The following is a 21892-nucleotide window of genomic DNA, read 5'->3' as shown; positions in this document are numbered from 1 at the left end:
TACACGCAATGGACGAAATATCTTTCTAATTCCATTTTTGTTTTTAGAATATTATTTTAGATTGTAAAGTTGTTGGTTAACTCTTTTATCATTGGTATAAAATGGCTTACGAAGTAAGCATTGCTTCTCAATTGACGAATTTAACAATAACAAACGAAGAAAAAGATTTGATAACCACAGCATTTGCCACTGTTGGTGAGTAAATACCTATGCAAAGTCTTTTTTATTTATGATAGGCCTAAAAAATTGTGTTTTCATTCATTTAGTGACAATATAGTAAGTAAAACGCTTTCCTTTGGTTTTAGATGTGTAATTTGTACCTTATTCTCAAAATTAAAATCGCTTTTCGAAAACATAGTTAATATAGCCTATATGATATACTGTAGTTGTTTGAAAACAAGTTTTGTTAAATGTTTAAGGGCTGCTGGCCTGCTGACCTTTGGAAACAAGCTGTTTGTGCTTATCGCAGCATATTTTTTAAAAAATTTGTTCTTTGCAGTAAAATTAATAATTTACAATTAGTGCTCATTGAAGTCAACATTTTTTAAACCTTTTCTGGGTTTCGTTGGGTCATCAAACGTCGCTGACATATATCAATATTGCTTCGTTTGATCAAGATTATTTTTTAAACAAATTTTATTCAATGTTCGGGTTTTATTTATTTGGTGGTGTGGTGAAGCCGAAGCGGATGAGGTGCTTGCTTTTCTATCATGCGATCGTGGTTCACCTGAAAAACACCGCTCATCTGTACCCAGAGTGTAATAAATTGGATGGGCGTTGTTGCTTAAGGAAAAGCGGCCGAGAGAAATAAACTGGCCACCCTACTTTTCACAAAATCTGTGCATAAAAACTTCCAACATGGTAAACAAATCGTTAGGTCAACATATCAGAAAATTTTAATAAAAATAAAGTCAGTGAAAACTAAACGTCAAAACAAAAGTAGTTCTATTTCTTTAAATAAATAATAAGGCTGTGCGATTTATAAATATTAAACAATATATTTACGTTACTTTCAATTTCAAACTGAAGGATACTATTACTATAGCGAAATCGATTCTTAATAAATTACACCAAGAGGTTAGGTTGTTCTGTAAATGGGAGTATTTGACGAATGCAAAATATCAGTACCCGGTACCTTGTTTTATTTTGAATCGAATACGTTTCGTAGTGCCAAATTTCATTTGGTTTGTTTCAACGTTCCAACGATTTCGTTTCGTCAGTGAAATTTTGAGTGCAAAGCACTTTTTTATTCAACAAAAATTCGTTTCAAACACTTCCACAGCATTATTTTATAATAAAACTGATTTATTGTGTAACGAAAACAAACTGTGGCCATACTTTCATTTCTTTCAGACACTAACCAAAATGGGTTTGTTGAATTTGACGAAATCGGTGAACTGTTCCGAGAAGTCAGGCGCCCAGTCCCAAATTACAAGATTCGAATTCTGATGCAAGAAATGGACTTGAACAAAGATAACAAGCTTAGTCCTGCAGAGTTCGCTCAGGTGACTCATGAAGCAAAATTAGGTTTTAAATTCTATTTAGTTTTCATTACAAAAGCACATTGATGACGTTTATGATGCTTTTCTTATGTTTTGGTGGTTGGTATGGTGATTGCGAAAAATAGAAGCAAGTATTAGGATGTTAAAGTTGTTGAGGTCAACGTTAATCGAAGATGCGCAGTTTTTATTATGCTTTTGCAAGATGTCATAACAACAATCTACTTTTCATTGAGCACAATGTGGTCTTTCTGTTCCCATTCACTTCATGGTTTATTTTATTTTTAAACCAAGCTCAGGCAAAGATACCACAACAAATATAAACAGAATCTATGATCTTTGATGTTCAAAATAAATGTAGCCTATGACAAAGTCCAATTTGAAATTCTTCTGTTGCAGATTGCAATTTGGGGTATTGATTCTACGATCTTTGCTTGAAAAATTCAATTTTTGAGCATTGGAGAAATGTAGTGTATTCTAATGACACCAGTTCAACAAGTTTGTCTTTCTAGATTTATATAAAGCATACGGAAAACGAAACTAGCAAGACTTTCAAAAAGGCTGTGAAATCTCAACGAGGTATTGTAACCGGAGTTGGATCTTCACAACAATCGGCAGAAGGCACTCAGCACTCGTACTCAGAAGAAGAAACAGTTGCTTTCACCAATTGGGTTTTGAAAGTGAGTTAAGATTGATGCATTAGGGGAGAATTTTGACGTAGCCATCCATCTACAAGATTTTCAGTTTGTTTTCACATTTAAAAATTTTGGTTTGTCTTCAAAGCATTCGCCTGAGAAATACTGCAGAAGTGATAAACTTTTTAGTTTAAAGCCAAGCATTAGCCGTTTTCAAACAATTTTCCTTTTCCAGCATTTATCTGAAGATCCAGACTGTAAGAAACATGTCAGAGACTTAACACCTGATGATTTATTCAGAACAATGGAAGATGGCATTGTTTTGTGGTGAGTTGTTGAAAAATTCAAACTTATTATATCTGGTTTTCAAAAAGATTTTTGTTGTTAATATCTCGTTTAGCAGCCTGTCAATTACAAATTTACATGCTGACTGATCAGTAGAGTACTCGAGGCTGCATATTTTCGGACGAAGAAATTCTTTCGGAAGCGTATAATCTTTCGCACAACTTCAAGCAGCGTGGAACATAACAATTGATTGATTTGATCTTCATCCTCTGACTGAAAAAGCTTCTTTGAGAGCTTGATCCAGGCAGTTTTGCATACTTGTAGAGGCTTTGAACCACTGACACAGGCCCGGTCACCGAGATTTACAAAGGGGAGTTTCCGATTGTGTTGAAGTGTTGTTGTCGGAAAGTTATTCCAATCCCTAGGTGTCGCTGAATGGAGAACAGTCCAGAAATGCGTTGCTCAAGCGCGCACCTCGAGAGCCGAGCCAGCGCCGCTTGATCTTGAGTCGAGTGCGTAACCGCTGAGTTAACGGGTGGGATAAAATTACTTTTATATGGCAATAATAATTCTTGTATACTTATCGTGGACTGAATATTTGTTGCAATAATATTGACAGAAAAGTTTGTTTTTGATAATAGATTTTTTGTCAAAGACAACATAACAACAATACGTTTTAAAGTCTCGCATTTTTGCAGCAAAATGATCAATTATGCGCAGCCAGACACTATTGATGAACGGACCATCAACAAGAAAAACCTCAATATTTACCGAATTCAGGTGATTTTTGCTTGGGGTAACAAACTGTTTAAAGTAATTCTTCTTAAGCTAATAATCAAAGTAGTGACCGATTCATTAGAAAGACTAGACATACACTATACCACTTGAGTTCAACAACATCCAACCAGAAGAAACAGCACGATACGAAAATGTCTGTCCACACAAAGTCGTACATTTCTGTAACACAATTTTCATCGTATGAAAACACAACAGTAATATCACTAATTGTTTCTTAAGTGCATGGTTATGGACACCAATTAGCATTTTCCAGTTGGCACAAATGAGAAGTGGAAATCATTACGTGCAACAGTGTATCTTCACTTGACTAGGTCACACAATTAACGATGTTGTGATTGATTGATGGTTGGAATCCTTATTCTCAGATATACGATCCTCGGATAGGCTATGTGATATACGACCACAACATTCAAATAGCTTACACACTCTGGTCAGCTGCAGCTTAGATTCTACGCAGGTGGGACTGCACTGGTTGATGTCACAAATACCTATTTTGTCTCATTAGCATAATTTTATTTTAGGAAAACTTAAACTTGGCCTTGAATTCTGGCTCCGCCATCGGTTGCAATATTGTTAACATCGGAGCTCAGGACATCGCAGAGGGAAAGCCCCATTTGATTCTTGGCCTTATTTGGCAAGTAATCAGAATTGGACTCTTTGCCAAGATTGACCTGATGAAAACTTCAGGTGATTTATTTTGACAGCTTGATGGATGTAGGCCTGTAATATATTTATACTTAGTGTAATAAAAAAACAATTCTTTGTTGTTTTTGATTTCATGTTGAAGTAGGCTACTGTCTGTATAATTGCTGTATGTTTGTATAAAAATGCATACAGATTGTATTGCTGGCTTTAATTAGCTCTAGTCTTGCAATAAAATGTAGTTTCATTTGTATATCTTCTTTCTTGAGGTGAAAGTTTCCGAAATCGATTTTTATTTTAGACTTGGCAGCGCTGCTAGAAGACGGTGAAACCATGGAACATCTCATGAATTTATCACCAGAGGAGCTTTTATTAAGGTTTTTAGACAGATATTGCTTTAGTTAAACAAGGGCGTTTTTAATGGTGTATAAAACATTTTGTGATGAAACATTTCCTATTAAAGTTAAATATGTAGGTATAGGGCTTGTCATATGTCGAAGATATAAATGATTACAACTATTGGTCAAACAGAAAAGATAAGACATACAGAGCTTGCCTTACAATAACTAAACTCATGGTTTACCAAACGTTTATAAAGTAAGTGGTTTGATGTACATGATAAAACAGTTTAGTTTTCGAAACGTTCGCTGAGTGATTGAGTAGGCTTGCAGTTTTTTTTTTTCATTTTCGACTCTTTTTTATTCCAAAATTTTCAAACTTGTGTGACAACTTAAGCTTTATGTAGATGGATGAACTATCACTTGGCAAACTCCCCAACCTATCAAAGTGTTGCGGGAGGAAAAAAGATCACCAACTTCAGCGGAGATATCAAAGATTCAATCGCTTACGTCTGCCTCCTTGAACAAATTCAACCAGTGGACGAAGAAACCAAACAATACGAACTCATCCCTCCAATCAACAGCTCCGACACCACAGTGCGTTGTGTAATATTTTATGAAATGAAATGTTCAATACCAAAATTGTTTGCTGCATCATTCGCCTCACTTTAAGTTCGTATCATCTTCTCATGGCTATTATGATCTTATCCCGTATTTTACTTTGTCTAAAATTATGAGTTGTGGTTGCACTTGCACATGAAGTCCTAATTTTCTCTTGTTTACTTGATTAACTCTTGCGAATTCTTATCAACTTGCACATCTAATTATTGAATTCAACATCAACTGATCATGTTCCACTCAAAGAATAGAAACGAGGTGATTTGTTTATTTTCATGTAAAAACATTAGCCTTGTCTTTCACCACGTTGCTATTTTTCAAGCGAATATATTATCTCATCAATAGTTTTTAGGCTAGACACTAGACGGCTTTGTCTCCAATGCAATTATGCTCTGCACTGCACAGTGCACAAGACAGGCAGTTTTACAGCTGCCGGGTTTCTTAAAAAAATAATTGTCATTCTACAGATAAATGACTTAACAATGATAACATTAACAGGCCTCGAAATTCGTTTTTTCTGACGGCGGACAAACATGTCCGATCTGAGCAGCTATCTCGGCGGACAAATTAAGTCTCACGGCGGACACACCAGTTTTAGCGTCGATCGCCATACTTAATCACTTTATCTTGATAATGCTTCGCCATTTGAGAACTATAGCTACGGTTTGGAAGGCTTTCTAAAATTTTAGCGAAGTCACTTTGAAAGGCTATCATCAGCACAACGACGTGCGCTTGAAGAGTCAAAGCGCCGTGTTGCTGCTTAAAGGGCGGGGAAACCCAAATTAACTTTTTGCGAGTTTTTTGTTTCAGCGTGATGTCATTGTGTACAACATGCGTTTTAGCAATAAAAAAATCCAAATTTTGTTGCCCTCGTCTCACTAAGGCCGCTTTTGTTTGATACCCGTTTGCGAGGTCTCGTTGCGCATCAAGCTGTGATTCTGTTCGCTGTGACGTCACAAGGTACATATAGTTGTGGCCAAAAGTTTAAGACCAGACTTGATTTATGACGATTTTTGCATTACTTAAAAATACTGCATCATATATTGTTTCAGTTGCATCATCTTTATGCATCATCTTATATCTGATGCAGTATTTTAAAGTAATGCAAAAATCGTCATAAATCAAGTCTGGTCTTAAACTTTTGGCCACAACTATATGTACCTTGTGACGTCACAGCGAACAGAATCACAGCTTGATGCGCAACGAGACCTCGCAAACGGGTATCAAACAAAAGCGGCCTTAGCGAGACAAGGGCAACAAAATTTGGATTTTTTTATTGCTAAATCGCATGTTGTACACAATGACATCACGCTGAAACAAAAAACTCGCAAAGTTAATTTGGGTTTCCCCGCCCTTTAATAGGCCGCACAACTGATTAACTTTCACCAAACGAGGTCGTGTGGCTTCTTGCATCACAATGCTTTGGGCACGAATCGGAAAAATTCTACGCTAACGCTACTATTTTCTGCGGTGTAAAGTTTCACTTAGCTTTTTTCTTTAGGTTTATTTTTGCGTGTCATGTGAGCGAAAGCGAATTTTCCCTGGGCCTTTTCTTTCTTACTGTAATACCAAAACTTAACAAATATTGCTGCATCTTGCTCTAATAGCCTACCTGAATAAATCTAATTTTGTAACCAACCTTGCTTTATCAATGTTACTCGGAGATCAAAGCCAGACATTGTGACGTAAGACTTGAACTAACTTGCGCGTGATTAGTGTAGAAGTACGGTACTCCCATCGATTCATAGCGAATAATTCACCTTTGTTACAATGATTTAATGTCAGCAAGAAGAAGAATGTCATCAATAGTTGAAGCAACGTAAAAATCGAAAGCTTTTCTGCTTGAATGGAAGCTAAGGGATACAGTATTCATATTTTCTAGATGCGCGCGAAATTATATTCTTGCAACAATTGTTCGTGCTATGCAATGACAATTTGTATCGCTTCTGTGTTATTTCTCGGCGGACAAATATGACCGATCTAGATGGTACTTCCCGCGGACATCACATGCTGTGACGGCGGACATGTCCGCGGTGTCCGCCGTGAATTTCGAGGCCTGCATTAAACATTTTTTTGGAGATGTGTCCGCTATTGCGCTTCGCCTGCTTTTCTGACTTCAATTCATAGTTGTCGTTTATCGTAAAGTTTCAACAAACAGGCTGTTGCCGCTATTTTAAAGTAGGCTACGTTTTTTTTATTTCCAGGCTCCGAGTAACTTGATACGAGCGGAACAGATGCTTCAATCCGCTGATCGACTCGGATGCAGGGAGTTTGTGACTCCTAAGGACATCGTGAAAGGCAATTCCAAGCTCAACATGGCCTTTGTTGCCAATCTATTCAACACGCATCCTGCTTTAAAGAAGATTGATATGGAGTTTGAAGAAATCGGCAAGTTACATAAAAGCTGTGTTTCTGTTTCATTTACCAATTTCATAATTCTTCAAAGTTTAGCCTACCATACGTAAAATGTTTCCCAATGATCTTACTTCAATATTTTAAACTTTGGTGAGGAATGTTGCTGAAACGTCATAAACGATTGAACAACCTGTTTGATGGTAAACTGCCACAGCCCACAACACAATGATAAAGTCGATCGATCAATGTTGCATGCAAAAGTACCAAAAGTTGAGCTTGAAACAAACTCATACCAACGCTATAATTCTCTTTCGGTTTTGCAAATCACAAAAAAACAAGCTGCGCCTAAGTCGCACACGTGTATAAGTCGCAACCCTAACTAAGGTCTGGTAAAATGACACAAAATGTCAAAGTCGCCCTTTGAAATTATTCGTGTATAAGTCTCAACTAAAAATTTGATACAAAATTCTGCGTCTTATGCTCGCATAAATACGGCATTCTTGTGTCGCTTGCCATTTTGAGGAGAAATGGTTTGTAAACCAATATAGATTTAGTGCGTTTTCTTTTTTCAAACCAAGCTTATCTGAAAGGTGAACGGCTTGGATTTATATAAACGGTGTTGTGAAAGTTCTTTGCTCTTTGCAGAAGAAACGCGTGAAGTGAAGACTTTCCGCAATTGGATGAATAGTTTAGGAGTTGCTCCTCGCGTTAATAACTTCCCCAAGTGAGTAGCCTATTTTACTTTTTGTTTTATTTATTGAAACATCACAATAACCCTACTTTAATGAATGTTTTAAAAATTAATATCAGCTGAAGTTTATGACCAGTTCAAAACATTAATTGCGGATGTTATGAAATATTATGAACTTATTATAATAGTTAAACCAAAACCCTCATTTAGGTTTTTCGGAGCAAGAAGAAATCCACCATTTGATCTTATATAATTGCAAAACAACAAGGCAAACTATCTAATCTATCAAATAGAAAACGTAGTGGGCTACTCCCCTGGGCTACTCCTAATTAACATTTATCGAATGCTGACATTTGCACAACAATATGATCTCTTAGCATAATACATTAAAGAATTGATTTCGCCATCCGTAATAACAACATCTTCAGCTTAGTCAAATAGAATCGATTAAAACAATGTAAAAAAGTTTATAAAAAGCATATTTCATGCATCCTATTTTTGATGCAATTTTATTGCTCTGTCGGCATTAGCATACAGCTGTATTATTACATCTTATCACAGTGACTTGAAGGATGGTCTGGTGCTGCTGCAGTTGTATGGCCACCTTGACAAGGAGATTATAAATCAAAAGAAAGTCAATAAGCCTCCGTATACTATGATGGGTGCGTACAGTTGTCTCCTACATTTTGGTTTTATGCGTTATTAATTACAGTTAAGTTATAAGCTGCCTGAAAAAGGGACAACTGTGTGTTTGAAAGTAATTATTGAATGGTATAAATACGATCGTTTTTGAATTTCCTTTGCCTGAAGTTAGGTAAAAATCTGCTCGGTTAAGTGTTATAATGCAATATTTATTTGTAATAGAATGGATGTAAGGGGATAGATAGTATAAAGGTTTTGGTAGACTTGGGCTACTTGCCTATCATTCTCTTCATGTGTTGCGTTTTATCTGCGTACGTTTGATTTAGTTCGGTTGAGCAGGCCATAGCCCCAAGAAGGGTCGTGTGCATTTCTCTCTAGAGCCGTGTAATCTACAGTAACCATGAACGGAATCAAGGGCTGCATACTGCATAGTCAAGATTAATTTGCACTGTTGGGCAAACTAATCTTTAATTTTTTCTGCTTTGGAGTAACTTCTGTAAGAAAACACTTTTTTTTCCCTTTTACTGATTAGTTAAAATTAGACGGCAAAGGTTCAGAGTATGATTCATCATAGTTTACTTATTTCACAAGGGGGAAACATGAAGAAGCTAGAGAATTGCAACTACACCATCGATTTGGGAAAGAAGTTGAACTTTAGTCTTATTGGCATTGACGGCTCGAATATTAACCAAGGAGACGTCACTCTCACTCTTGCTCTGGTGTGGCAGCTTATGAGATAGTAAGTTATTATGTGCAATTATGTGGTGCATTTAACGTAGCCACAAGAGTGTTGAAAAGCGTTTGTGCGTCACGATAGCTGGATCAATAACAACAATATTGTTATTATTTATTAGTTCTATTAATTATATTCGTTAACTCGTTTGGTTGAAACATAGAATGCGAATACTGTATGTTCAATAGATTTGTATTATCATGAAACTCTGTTTTTATCCACATTCATCAACGGAAAACTACATAAAGACTACTCCACACTTTTGCGTAGAGTTTAATTTCAACACAAATATGAAATAGGAAAACTGGCTGAAAATCGCCAGTCACGGATACGTTTCTTTGACGTTACTATATTATACGATTAACTGGTGTAAAATAAATTACTTATTATTATTGTTGATTTAATTGTCGTGACGTCACACACGCCTCAAAAAGATTTGAAATCTCAAAGCCACAAATTTAAATTTGATATTTCACTTTGCGGTGTGTGTTGTGTTCTATTGTGTCAACTGCAAATGTAAAGAGAACTAAAAAAGTCTGCTTACAAACTCATCGGGAGAATTGAATCACTAACTAAAACCAGTCTGAAAGATATAAGAAGGCCGCTTGAAAGTTGCCGATTGTGCTGACTCTTTGCTATTTAAAATTCAGTTCTGTTTGTTACAAATTATTGTCTCCCTGATTATTGTGTAGCCTACTTAGCGAAATATACAGCAACACCACAATTTTTATATATTTTTACGAAAGTATAGAAAGATGGTGATAAATCCTTCTTTTAAAAACAAAAGATTTCAGTGTTGCATCAAATACATGTCAATAAAGGTTACAACAATGTTCAAAACGTAGCCTACTGTATTTTTGCTGATTTGCGGTTTTTCTCGTAGTTCCTCGTAGTAGTTTGATTTAGGCTGCTGGCATTGACACAACAATCCAATCTCTTAATGTATTCATTGCAGAAGAATAGATTTCGCTGTAGTAATGATATTTTTATTCAATCACAAATTTCCTTCTGCAGAGAGTAGACTAGGCTAATATTGTCTATTTTTCGTATAGGGTAGGTCACGATCATTTTTCATGTAGGCCTACGCTACCAATAATAGTTTTCTATAAATCTGAGGCTCTGCAAAAATACTTAAACATCAAATAAATTTATTGTTTGCTTATGCAGTTAACTCAAGTTTGATTTATTTAGCTACACGCTGAAAATTCTCCAAGACATTAGCGCGGATGGCACAACCACCAAGGACAAGGATATCATTGCCTGGACAAATAAGAAGCTGGCTGATGGAAAAAAGTCCACACACATCAACTCATTCAAAGTAGGCCGATTCTGTAGGCATGACTTGTAGTTATGGCTGAATAGGTCTACGGATTAGGCCTACAGATTTATCGTCACTTCTGTGTAGCCCATGGGTACGCGAAATTAACGCACACAGAGCAGTGACTGGTAGGCCTAGTGATGTCTTTTTACAAATTCGACTGAAGCAGTCTCTGGCTGATTAAGTCAAAAAGCAACAATGTTAACCTAATCTTGCTCTTCCACCACGTTACCTGTCAAAGGGGCAGACGATAAAGCATTTGAGCAGAGATACGCTCTTTAAATTAACCCATTTTGCGTATCCGAAGTAGAGGGTAAAAAGAATAAAGCTGTTTCGGCCTGATTACCCTCATTTTGAAAAGTTGTTAGCTTATGCTTTGTCAAACATGATAGCTCTTTTTTATTTCAGGACTCTTGTATCAGTACGTCTCATGTCGTAGTGGATCTGATAGATTGTGTGAAACCTGGATCCATCAACTACGATATTCTCAGTCCAGGTGAATCCGATGAAGAAAAGATGAGTAATGCAAAGTAAGTTTTAACTCACCATTTTAGGCTAATTTTGCAAAGTTTCATTTAGGTATAGGCTACATAAGTGCGGCTACATAACGCTACGCTGAGACTGTACTCTGTACCTATGCTATTGCAAAACACTGAGAGCAACCAGGGGCGTTGACAAGGGGGTCTAGGTGGTACTTTTGGACCCGGGCCCGGAATATTTAAGGGGCCCGGATTTAAAAAATTTCCCGCAACTTTAAACATTATCAAGATCTTAATATAATCAGATCTAAAGGAATTGCCATCAGAGGTTAAAACAGCCATTTCAGCCGTCAGATTGTAAAGTACCGGGCCCACATCAGCTTTCTGGTGGTAAAATAGTCACTTCAGCCACCAAATAGTAAAATAAGAATTTAGTCTAGTGTAGTGATTTTCCTAACCACGAATATTACCCGAAACACGAATTTCAAAGTAACAGACTAATAAACTGTTCAAACTCAAAAACTGAAATGGCACAGGTAAGAAGATTGCTATCCCTATTTCTGCACTAAAAATTAGACCAAAACCGCTTTTCAGATTGCAGCCATCAGCAAATGTTTGACCTAGGCCCAAACACCTTTCCCAAAACAAATTGAAAACTTTCTGACTGTCTGCAGTGCTGTAAATTCTCTTCTGGTAAGCCTAGAATGACCAGTGAAACATCAATGGAATCGGGAAGTAATACTCTATAGCGCCATGTGACAAATAAAAATTCAAAAAAGCAACCGCTACATAGAGATAGTAAGGTTTGTGGTTCAAGAAATTTTAAGATTGCGCAAGATTCAAGCAAGTTAACTGGTACCCGGACATTTTGCCGAAAGGACATTTTGCCGAAAGACATTTTGCTGAATGGACATTTTGCCGAAACTCCTTTTTGTGTTATATGTATCGATATTCTCCACAGTGTGTTTTAGTCTATTGTTTACAACCTTAGTCCTTTGGGCAATTTGTCCATCGGCAAAATGTCATTCGGCAAAATGTCCTTTCGGCAAAATGTCCGTGCACGAGTTAAATGACCATGTTTAAATCAATAAAAGTTTGTACACAACCTTTATATTTATAACATTGTCGATGAAGGGAGTCCAAAAATAAATTGGTTGCGGGCCCAAGAAATCCTGTCAACGGCCCTGAAAGCAACACATAACTGATCTATGATGAATCATGTAGCCTACTTTTATATAAAAACCTGAATTACTAGCCTAACTATTAAGTCAAAGCATAGGCTACTGGAAATTTTTGGTACGGTACAGAAGTAATTAAGACAACTATAGTCATTAGGCACAAATTTTCATGCAAAAAGTGTTAAAAAAATCGTGCTTAGGCCTGTGGCTTATATTTGGAAACATTTAATCTTATTTTTTCGAAAAGATTGATTGCAAAGTGCAAATACACCTTTTAGTCCAGTCGTTGAAGCGAAAGAAAGGGCCGAACCTTGACTTAATTGGTGTAAAGCTGAAACTTTGCACATTGTTTCTGTTGATTATGCACATTGACCAAAAAAAAATCCCCGTGAAAATCTTTTGGTGAAAAAATGTTATCCGCCTTTTTTGAAAATCCGCCATTTTTTTCTTAAATTGGCGGATAAACAAAATTTGAATATTTTTCCGAAGTATCGTCATACTACGGCTTCTTTAAAATATGATATTATCATTGTCACAATTAATTAGCAAGTAGGTACGCAATAACAACTATATTTGACTTTAAACGAAGTGATACTAACAAAATATTATATAATAGCCTACGCTAATGTATAATAGTTTCAAAAACGATAAATTTGTTCACTTATAATCAGGTCAATATATGGTTTGACCCCAAAAAACTCCTACAAAGGGTTTTCCAACGGTTTTTTCTAGTATTTATCATCAAGAATAATATATTACAAATCTAGGAGAATCAGAGCACCGGAACGTTGTCATTTTCAATATGGCCGCCAAAACAGTATAATGACAATAATTCACTTAATATTCATGCTAGAGCTCTAATTCTGGCGTCTATCCGTAGGTTTAAGGTGGTAAGGAATTCATTAAAACAATTCAAAATGAAATTAACTAATTAGTTTAATGGAAAGACTTATATGAAACAAAACCAATAGTGAAAGACTGACAGTACAAGAATCGCAGACCACTTATTAAGTTATTTACATTCAGTTGTTTAATAAGTCCTTGTCATCATCTTCATCCAGTAATGACTGATTGTACGTATTGTCACAGGCATCAAGTTGCACTGTCCACATGCTGAGGTACAGGGTAGATTGTTCTGCCTACACCTGGCAGTGCTATAGGCAGTTGTGCAGTTGCAGTGGATAATCTATAAGAGGGAATCTGGGTCCGCATTCATGTCCGACTCTGTTGTCACAAACTGACTGCCTTCCAGTTTCCAACCCCACCCGCAAGTTTCCATGTCACTCTCCAGTCCTAGCCAGACCATTATTTGGTAGTAAACCCTTAGACAGTGAAATTTTGTTGATGACTCAGTAGGTGGTAGGCGTTCTGGTGTCACAAATGATTGGGAGGAGACTACTTTTTTTCTTAGTGGCCTACTCTGTAGTGCAATGACGAGTGGGAATCTGTCCGCGTGCCCCCAAAAATCACAGCCATCGCTTGACAATCTTTGTTCACAATGGATGCTGCTGTCTGCTTTGGAAGAAGGAGGTAATTGGCACAGTCTTTCATAATAGCATCACCTTTACCAGCTTGTGAAAGACAGATTTTCTTACCCACACCAAAGATTCTTGATGTTGTGTCACATCCAGTGTAGGAGTAGGCATGTAGAAAAAGTCACTGGGAACATAATTCTTCACCCATCACCATTTTCAGTTCGTTTATATGATACACTTTGTCAGCATTTTCCTTGTCGGAACGGAAATATAGATCTCTGTTCACTTGTTGCGCATAATGAAGAAGCAGGACCAACAGATCTGTGTCTTCTCCAATCAACGTTGTCGAGTGTGACACTGCACTAAGAACAGTAGCCTTCACAATCGGAACATCAGCATTTCCTGCGGGCATTGATCACTTCGCAGCCTTTAGGCTACCCCGAAGTGTTTTACTGATCGAATAGGTCGGTCATTTTTTTTGTTCATGTACATTAACGTTATCCTCGGCCACAACACCATTCACAATATTCCTCAGGGTTTGATCTTGAGAAAAAGGTACATAACCAGCCAGTGATGTCTTCTGCGCTTCATTGGCAAAGCGGAGTTGCATGATTTCAATCCTAGTCTTCTCTGTGATGTTGAGTTGTGATATGTTGTGCCTTAGAATCATACGGTTCGCTTTCTGAGCCGGTGTCAAGGCAGCAATCATTCTCATCTCGTGGAAAGTCCCCTTCCCATCCAGGGTGATAATATTATGATCATTGTCAGCTGCAAATAACATTGTACTTTCGAGTAGGTCTATGTTCTCTAGAACAATGGATTCTGACGCTACACATTGTACACAATCAGCTGCGTTCTTTTCAAACCTCAGGACTTCTGCGTAAGAAGAACAATATCCCGTATTGTGTAAACTGTAAAGTATCAACAAGAAATCTCGACCTGTACAAATGATGTCCTTGAACAGCAAGACCAATTTGCAATGGTGCAATCACCGCTCGTGGTCTGACGATCTGGTCGGTCGAGTGGTGAGAACGACAACTTGGCCAATGCTTGCAACCTTTTGCTTTGTGTCTTTTCTTACAAATAAAGAACCCAACAGTGTTCGCAAAGTTTCAGGCAAGTAGGGGAGATGTTCCACCAACGGACAGGGTACGACCAACGGACCACCCTTCTATTTCTTAAAATAAAAGTTGGAAGCACGAAAAATGTTATTGTGGTATCAAGATTAACCTTTTTGGGTTTGGAAATCTTCCTTGCGGGGACCTGTGATTTTTTTTCATATTGTTATGAAGGAAAGTATGTTTTACAAGGTAGAAAGTAAATTTTGAACATTTTTTTTCTGCAATTTTTTTCACCCATCGGTTTATTTTTTCAAGACTATTTTCTGTTTGCTGATTGCTTATTCATTGATTAATGAAATTGCAATGAGTTAAATGTTTAAATTTTATCCATCATTAAACTAGGTCATAAAATCCAAGAACTATCATGTATCTGACCAACGGACCACCCACCTGTTTGACCAGTGGGTCACTAGCTAATTGTTCAACAACGTCTTTCTTTATGTAGTCAGACTAAACATGTCAGAAATTAAAACAACTAGCAATAAAACAGGGTTGTTTACTTCTGAAAATCTCAACAAAGCTGTCGAAGATGTTTTGAAACAAAATATTTCTGTTCGAAACTCGGTGAAAAAATATGATATATCACGAACAACGTTGGCTCGTTATGTTAAAGAATGAATCAATGGATAGTGAGAAAACTACTGCACCAACACCCGTGGCATCTGCAAAACACCTGTCTCATAGCCTATCTTACAGTTTTCTGCAACTTTAGAAAAATATAAGATTTAAAAAGAGTAAAATAAACACCAAAAACCCTTGAATCTCATATTATCAAATTGAATTGAATATGAAAATATGAAATGAAATTTCATAATAAAAGCATGTTTCTAGTGCTTGTTGCTTATGTTGTTGTGTTGTTTGTATGTTGTTCGTGTATTAAATAGTCCAAAATAAGCACCAGTGCATCAGCTTTTTGCCAAGTAGAAGTGACCCGTTGGTCGAATAGCAGTGGCCCGTTGGTCGTATAGGGGTTTGACCAACGGGGCACTTTTTATTATCATTTAAAAGTTATTTTTCGGCAGTTAGTAGTTGGAAAATTAAAAAACTTTTTTGGCTGAATATACCAGGGTATGTAACCTACTGTTATGCCAAAAAAGGAGGATGCATGACCTTTGTATGGAGAGAAAATAACAAATATGTGAAAAATGACCTGTTGGTGACACATCTCCCCTACATTAGAGCAGGACCGAGATTGAGTGTCGGTTGCGTAGCCGAGTGGTGAGAACGTCTGCACGACGTTCGAAAGGACGTGGGTTCGAAACCGCTCCAGAGCACGCGACTGTGTCTCGGCAAAAACACTTAATGGCAAGCCAAAATAAGGAGAGCAGCTGACTCGAAGACAATATGTCACTTCGCTGCTTCCTGTCGTCTGTTGTATCGCATCTGCGATCGCAGTGTTACTGTATGTTATGTATTGCAATGGGCGCACATAAAACACGATTAGGCCTACTATTATTATTGAGTGCGTCTGTGCTTGGACAGTGATCATTAACAGATGGAACATCATTTTTGATGAGCCTTGCCGCAGTTATAACTATTTCTCTCTTTTGTGACTCTTCATCATCCTCATGCACATTGTGGCGCTTCATGAAGGTTACTTTGACCTGATGAAGTCATGAAGAGACCGCTGGGAAACCATCTCACGGCCCAACCAGTTCCAAGTCACACCAGACACTACGGTACCACCTGGCTCAGACCTGCCAAGAAAAGAATGGGTGACTCTGAATCGCCTCCGTACTGGTGTTGGTCGCTTCAAGCACAATATGTTTACCTGGGGATAGTGTGACTCACCAGCCCAGTGGCGTAGCCAAGGGGGGGGTTTTGGGGGTTACAACCCCCCTTTGGCACACGTATGACGTCACGATATTGAGAATAATGCTTTCAGTCTAAAAAAAAATTGCCTAATTTTAAACAAAATTGCATTAAAAGAGCGAGTTTTGCCAATACCAAACATCTCAGCCAGGAATTAGCAACAAGAAAACACAGAGACTAAGCTTTATTTCCGAAAAATGCCGAAGAAAACTTGATCTTATCCTTTTGCTATGCTACCGGACAGCACCATTTTACAGGAATATTCGTACCCACATTTTTGTTGAAAATGCTCTCAGAATGCACCAAATTCAAAGTAATTTTTCAAAATTTTCTGGGGGAGGCCCCCCAGACCCCCCGCCGCTGGGTGGTCAAAACCCCCCCTTTCAAAATTCCTGGCTACGCTACTGCACCAGCCTGTGTTTGTGGTGACTGTTAAACAGCACAGCACATCATTAATCACTGTCCAGTGTTTCGATCTGCAGAACATGTGGATCTCATAGACCCTGATATGACGACATTACTCTGGTTACAACAATTGGAATATGTTGCCTGAATTGCTGCCTCATAAGCAAGAAGAAGAAGATCCTCATGCCTTGTTTTTAGGTAATGAGATCGGAGAAATTCGGATGTCTTCTCTCTCATAGTGACAATGTCATGAAGGCCCTGACCTTCAGTTATATAAATAGATTCATCGATTGGGTCTTCAGATATTTTGATTCATAAGGAAGGCAATCATCATTTGCTAAAAACTCCTTCATTTTAGATCTGAGGTCTGATATCGTTAACTGTTCTTCATCATTCTGTTCAAGATGTGAATACATCTTTAGAGACGCCTGGTCCTGTTCCTCATCCTTCGGTCGCCCAGATTTTCGACGTTTTGCCTCAATACTCTGCCGCATTACAAGGTTACGTTAAATCCATATATAAAATTAACACTACAAGAATGATGGTATAAACGGTGCAGCATGCAAATCGCTACCGTAATATTCAATACGACCTTTCGTGGCGAATGACCAATCGTCAGAACGTCTCTCACAACACTCTAATATAGTCCTTGCAAAAACATCTGTTTTAACAAAACTAAAGCCAGGTCTGTCCGTGAGAACTCGAGTCCCACAAAACAAACAATGAGTCTTACTGCCGAAATTGCCATCAAGAATTCGAACACTTCGTTTCCTCGTGACGCAGGATCCACTTTCCTCTCTGTGCTTCTTAAGCTGTATATCGATTGGGTTGGTGTAACGTTTAGGCCTACGACAGTCTATGTGTAGGCCTACTTATCGACCAGCTGTCGCAACAGTGTTGTCCCCTCTATTAGTACTGACAGCATTAATCCCATCAGCACCCTTTTGACGCAGTATACTGGAGGCTTCAGAAGCTTGAATTTCCTTGTCACAGATCATAATTTCTTTGCAGGCATTTTCCCTGAACCCTTTTCCGTGTATCCGTAAACTTCCTCCGGCAATCACGGTGGACCAAAACTTTGTCAATGTGAAATAATTGCAGTATGAAATTTACTTTTAAATGAGCACCAACACTAACAATAATTTCATAAAAATTGCATATTTCAGTATTTGTACATCCGCCATTTTGAAAAAAATGGCGGAATTTCGAAAATAGCGGATAACTTTTTTTCACCAAAAATTTTTCACGGGGATTTTTTTTTGGTCATTGTACACAATGAACAGAACCAATGTGCAAAATTTCAGCTTTACACCAATTAAGTCAAGGTAAAACCCTTCAACGACTGGACTATTTGTCTTACACAATTTTCAGATACGCTATCTCTATGGCTCGAAAAATTGGTTCAAAGATCTATGCTCTTCCTGATGATCTGGTTGAGGTAAACCCCAAGATGGTGATGACAGTATTCGCTTGTTTGATGGCGACATCCATGGACAATGCTGAGAACAGAGGATGAAGCTCTTTGTTAGTCCAGCTCAGCTGTTATCTCCCGTTGCTACTAAAAATGAAACAAAAATCACCCTAATGATGTCTCTGATCAATATTTGGTTTGTTTTTTGCATGTTTAGAGTGTTTTCAGAACAAATTTTTGACTTTTTTAGGCATGCAAATGCCTAAAAAAGACTACAACATTAACGGTGTTGATAAGCACTTTTTGCTCATTTTGAAAAGAATACCTTTCTTAAAACTTGACAAATGGCCCAAAACTACAAAGATTTGAAGCTTGTCTTCTCTTTTTGCATGGCATCTCGCTACACGTAGAAATTGAAATTAAAAATGATACTTGTAGTAAAAAACAGATAGCCCAGTAGCATAACCATTAGGCTGCTCTATTTTATACTTGAAACTACGTTGGCTACGTTTCTGCAAACATTAGCATAACCTACTCTAGTTTTTGAGTTATTTCCCTTTTGAGAATACTTGGCTTCGATTGCTTAATGTTGGGTGATTGCCAAGTAAAGAAGCCTACAGTAGTGAAGAAACTTTCTCAAATTCAGTTTTTTAATAGTTTGGGCTGTTTGTCTGGTTTCCAAAACTATAGCATAGGCCTATGTTTTTTGTTTTTTTAAATAACTTCTGTTTTTCGTTCCACCCTGCTGCAACAACCAGCTCTTGACTGTTGCTGAGTCTCAGATAAAGTACCATCAGCAACTCAGCTTTTCATTACTACAGCTAGCCGCAAACTTTTCCCAGCAACAATAGCCGACGTGGTGTTCTTTCCGAGAAAGGAGCGATATCTTCAACTTTGATGTGCGGTTAGAGAAACACAAATATAGATAAAAATTAAAGCAAACTTGGTATCGAACCTTTTGGTCTTTCAATCAACTTCAGATAGTCTAAAAATACTTAGGGCAGCTTAAGTAACCAATGTGCCTTTAGTGCCTTCTCGTACTTAAAATCTACTGCTGCAGTAGCCGACAAGCTGTTTGAGACGTTGCGTCCTATAGCCTACTTTGAGCAACTGTTTTTTTTATCCATCAACATTTTACAATAGATTGATTTCTCGTTGATTTGTGTGTGCTATTTTCCACTGGCTTCCATTAAGTGCTGTAATGTGAGCCTATTGTGTACTGTGTAGCCTACTTGTACCAAGATTTAACAACTTTAAAGTAAGTCGTGTTACCACCAAGACCTGCCTATTGTTTTGCGTTGAACATAAGGACATCGCACCCGAAAGTTAGCTGTGTTTTTCAACACTTTGTGTTGAGCTGTAGCCTATGTTATTCTAGAACTATCAAGAGCATTTTTGAAAGCAATGTTTTGAAAAGTATAGACCATAACCTAAAGGCATGTTATTTTTCAAATTTTTGCGTTTTTAAAATTAAGGCTTGTTTATCAAAGCATCAACAGTGTTTCATATTCAAACAAATCGTTTGTTGTGTTGCTAAAAATTAAAAAGCTTGGTCGTATTTTTTTTCGTTTGAATTTTTGTTTTCATCAAGATTGTACCGTATATTGCTATAGGAACATAAGCTGCTCAGGCCAAGCTACTAAGGTTCTGTAATTATTGTTTGGCTTTACAAAGTTTTGTAGGCTACAGTAGCAAAAGCCACCCAAGAATATAAATCCATTAGTTTGCAATATAGTTCTACTAGAAACAATAATTGTGCTAATTCTTAGATTGTGAAATCACTGTAGACTTACTACTTTCAACCATGATTTTCGACTAGGCCTGCATTTGAAATCATTTTCCATTTGAAAGTATCTTATCGCATGTGGCTTATTTCACATTGCAATCTATGAAGCATTTGCTTTCGAACCACTATTTTTAGCTGTCTTGCTGCATTTAATATCGTGGTAATTTTCAAGTGCTATTATAGAGTTTGTAGCTTTCAATTTCGTATCTACATGTCGAATTTCCAAGAATTCATAAGCGCAGTATTTTGTTTTACAACAAATTTTAGTCCTCCATTTTCATGGTAGGCCTAATTGCACAATGTAAGCTATAGTTGATACCTGCGTCTTTTGGAAAACTTGAATTACACAGGGAAGATGCGAAACCTATAAAGAGTTGGACTAATGGAGCATGCGAAAATGAGTGGGCCAGTGCTTTTTACCAGCTGAATACAGCTAACACTCCTGCATTTATGGCTCATCGCTACTCTGTGAATTAAAAACTAACTTTAAAAAGTCTGTAAAGTTATTCGGTTAGGTGGAGCTATTTTCCATGCAGCCCCAACAGATTCAAAAAGTGCTGTAAAATACCAAAAGAGGTGGAGCTTCAAGGATAATTTTCAACCAATCAGAGCGCTTGCAATCCAGAATTCCGGGCTGCAGAGAAGTTTGCCCAAAGTCGGTGTTGCCACACGAAACTTTTAATTTTTTATTTTTGATCCGCAACTCTTAAGTGAAAAAAGTAACCGGGTCGAACAAACACAGAGGAAAACATATTTTCCTTCTTCTCTTTCTTTCAGGTGAGGCTGCAGGCCCATGGCACGCGCCGCCACTGGAGTAAAAAGCTTGGTCGTATTTTTTTTCGTTTGAATTTTTGTTTTCATCAAGATTGTACCGTATATTGCTATTTAAAGGAACATAAGCTGCTCAGGCCAAGCTACTAAGGTTCTGTAATTATTGTTTGGCTTTACAAAGTTTTGTAGGCTACAGTAGCAAAAGCCACCCAAGAATATAAATCCATTAGTTTGCAATATAGTTCTACTAGAAACAATAATTGTGCTAATTCTTAGATTGTGAAATCACTGTAGACTTACTACTTTCAACCATGATTTTCGACTAGGCCTGCATTTGAAATCATTTTCCATTTGAAAGTATCTTATCGCATGTGGCTTATTTCACATTGCAATCTATGAAGCATTTGCTTTCGAACCACTATTTTTAGCTGTCTTGCTGCATTTAATATCGTGGTAATTTTCAAGTGCTATTATAGAGTTTGTAGCTTTCAATTTCGTATCTACATGTCGAATTTCCAAGAATTCATAAGCGCAGTATTTTGTTTTACAACAAATTTTAGTCCTCCATTTTCATGGTAGGCCTAATTGCACAATGTAAGCTATAGTTGATACCTGCGTCTTTTGGAAAACTTGAATTACACAGGGAAGATGCGAAACCTATAAAGAGTTGGACTAATGGAGCATGCGAAAATGAGTGGGCCAGTGCTTTTTGTGAGCAGTGGGGCTGCAATAAATAGTCCGGAGGGCGAACGACTTCGCGGGGGGTTTTCCCCCATAAAAATCACATTAAATTTGGTGCGTTCTGAGCACGTTTTTACTCCAAATTTTGAAAAAATGCATTCAAATTTTGTTGAAAATTTGATGTATTCCTAAGCTGTAGCCTAATCAAAAAAATTAAGT

The 21892-nt window shown here is 37.4% G+C and overlaps 1 protein-coding gene across 1 annotated transcript; it reads left to right on the top strand.

Annotated features, from left to right (window-relative positions):
• The first annotated feature begins 55 nt into the window (after nt 1–55).
• LOC145765565 (plastin-3-like) lies at nt 56–21559 on the top strand. Its single transcript, XM_082577400.1, has 15 exons — nt 56–195; nt 1354–1505; nt 2012–2179; nt 2370–2461; nt 3118–3199; nt 3739–3904; nt 4161–4236; nt 4605–4794; nt 7020–7203; nt 7816–7894; nt 8423–8523; nt 9095–9242; nt 10428–10554; nt 10963–11084; nt 18396–21559. The coding sequence occupies exons 1-15, from the start codon at nt 102–104 to the stop codon at nt 18538–18540; spliced, it is 1926 nt and encodes a 641-aa protein (XP_082433526.1). The 5' UTR covers nt 56–101; the 3' UTR covers nt 18541–21559.
• The last annotated feature ends 333 nt before the right edge of the window (nt 21560–21892 follow it).

This window comes from Aplidium turbinatum, chromosome 2 (assembly GCF_918807975.1).
Source record: "Aplidium turbinatum chromosome 2, kaAplTurb1.1, whole genome shotgun sequence".
NCBI lineage: Eukaryota > Metazoa > Chordata > Ascidiacea > Aplousobranchia > Polyclinidae > Aplidium > Aplidium turbinatum.
The sequence above is the reverse complement of the archived record's forward strand: the minus strand, read 5'-3'. Positions and strand labels throughout refer to the sequence as shown.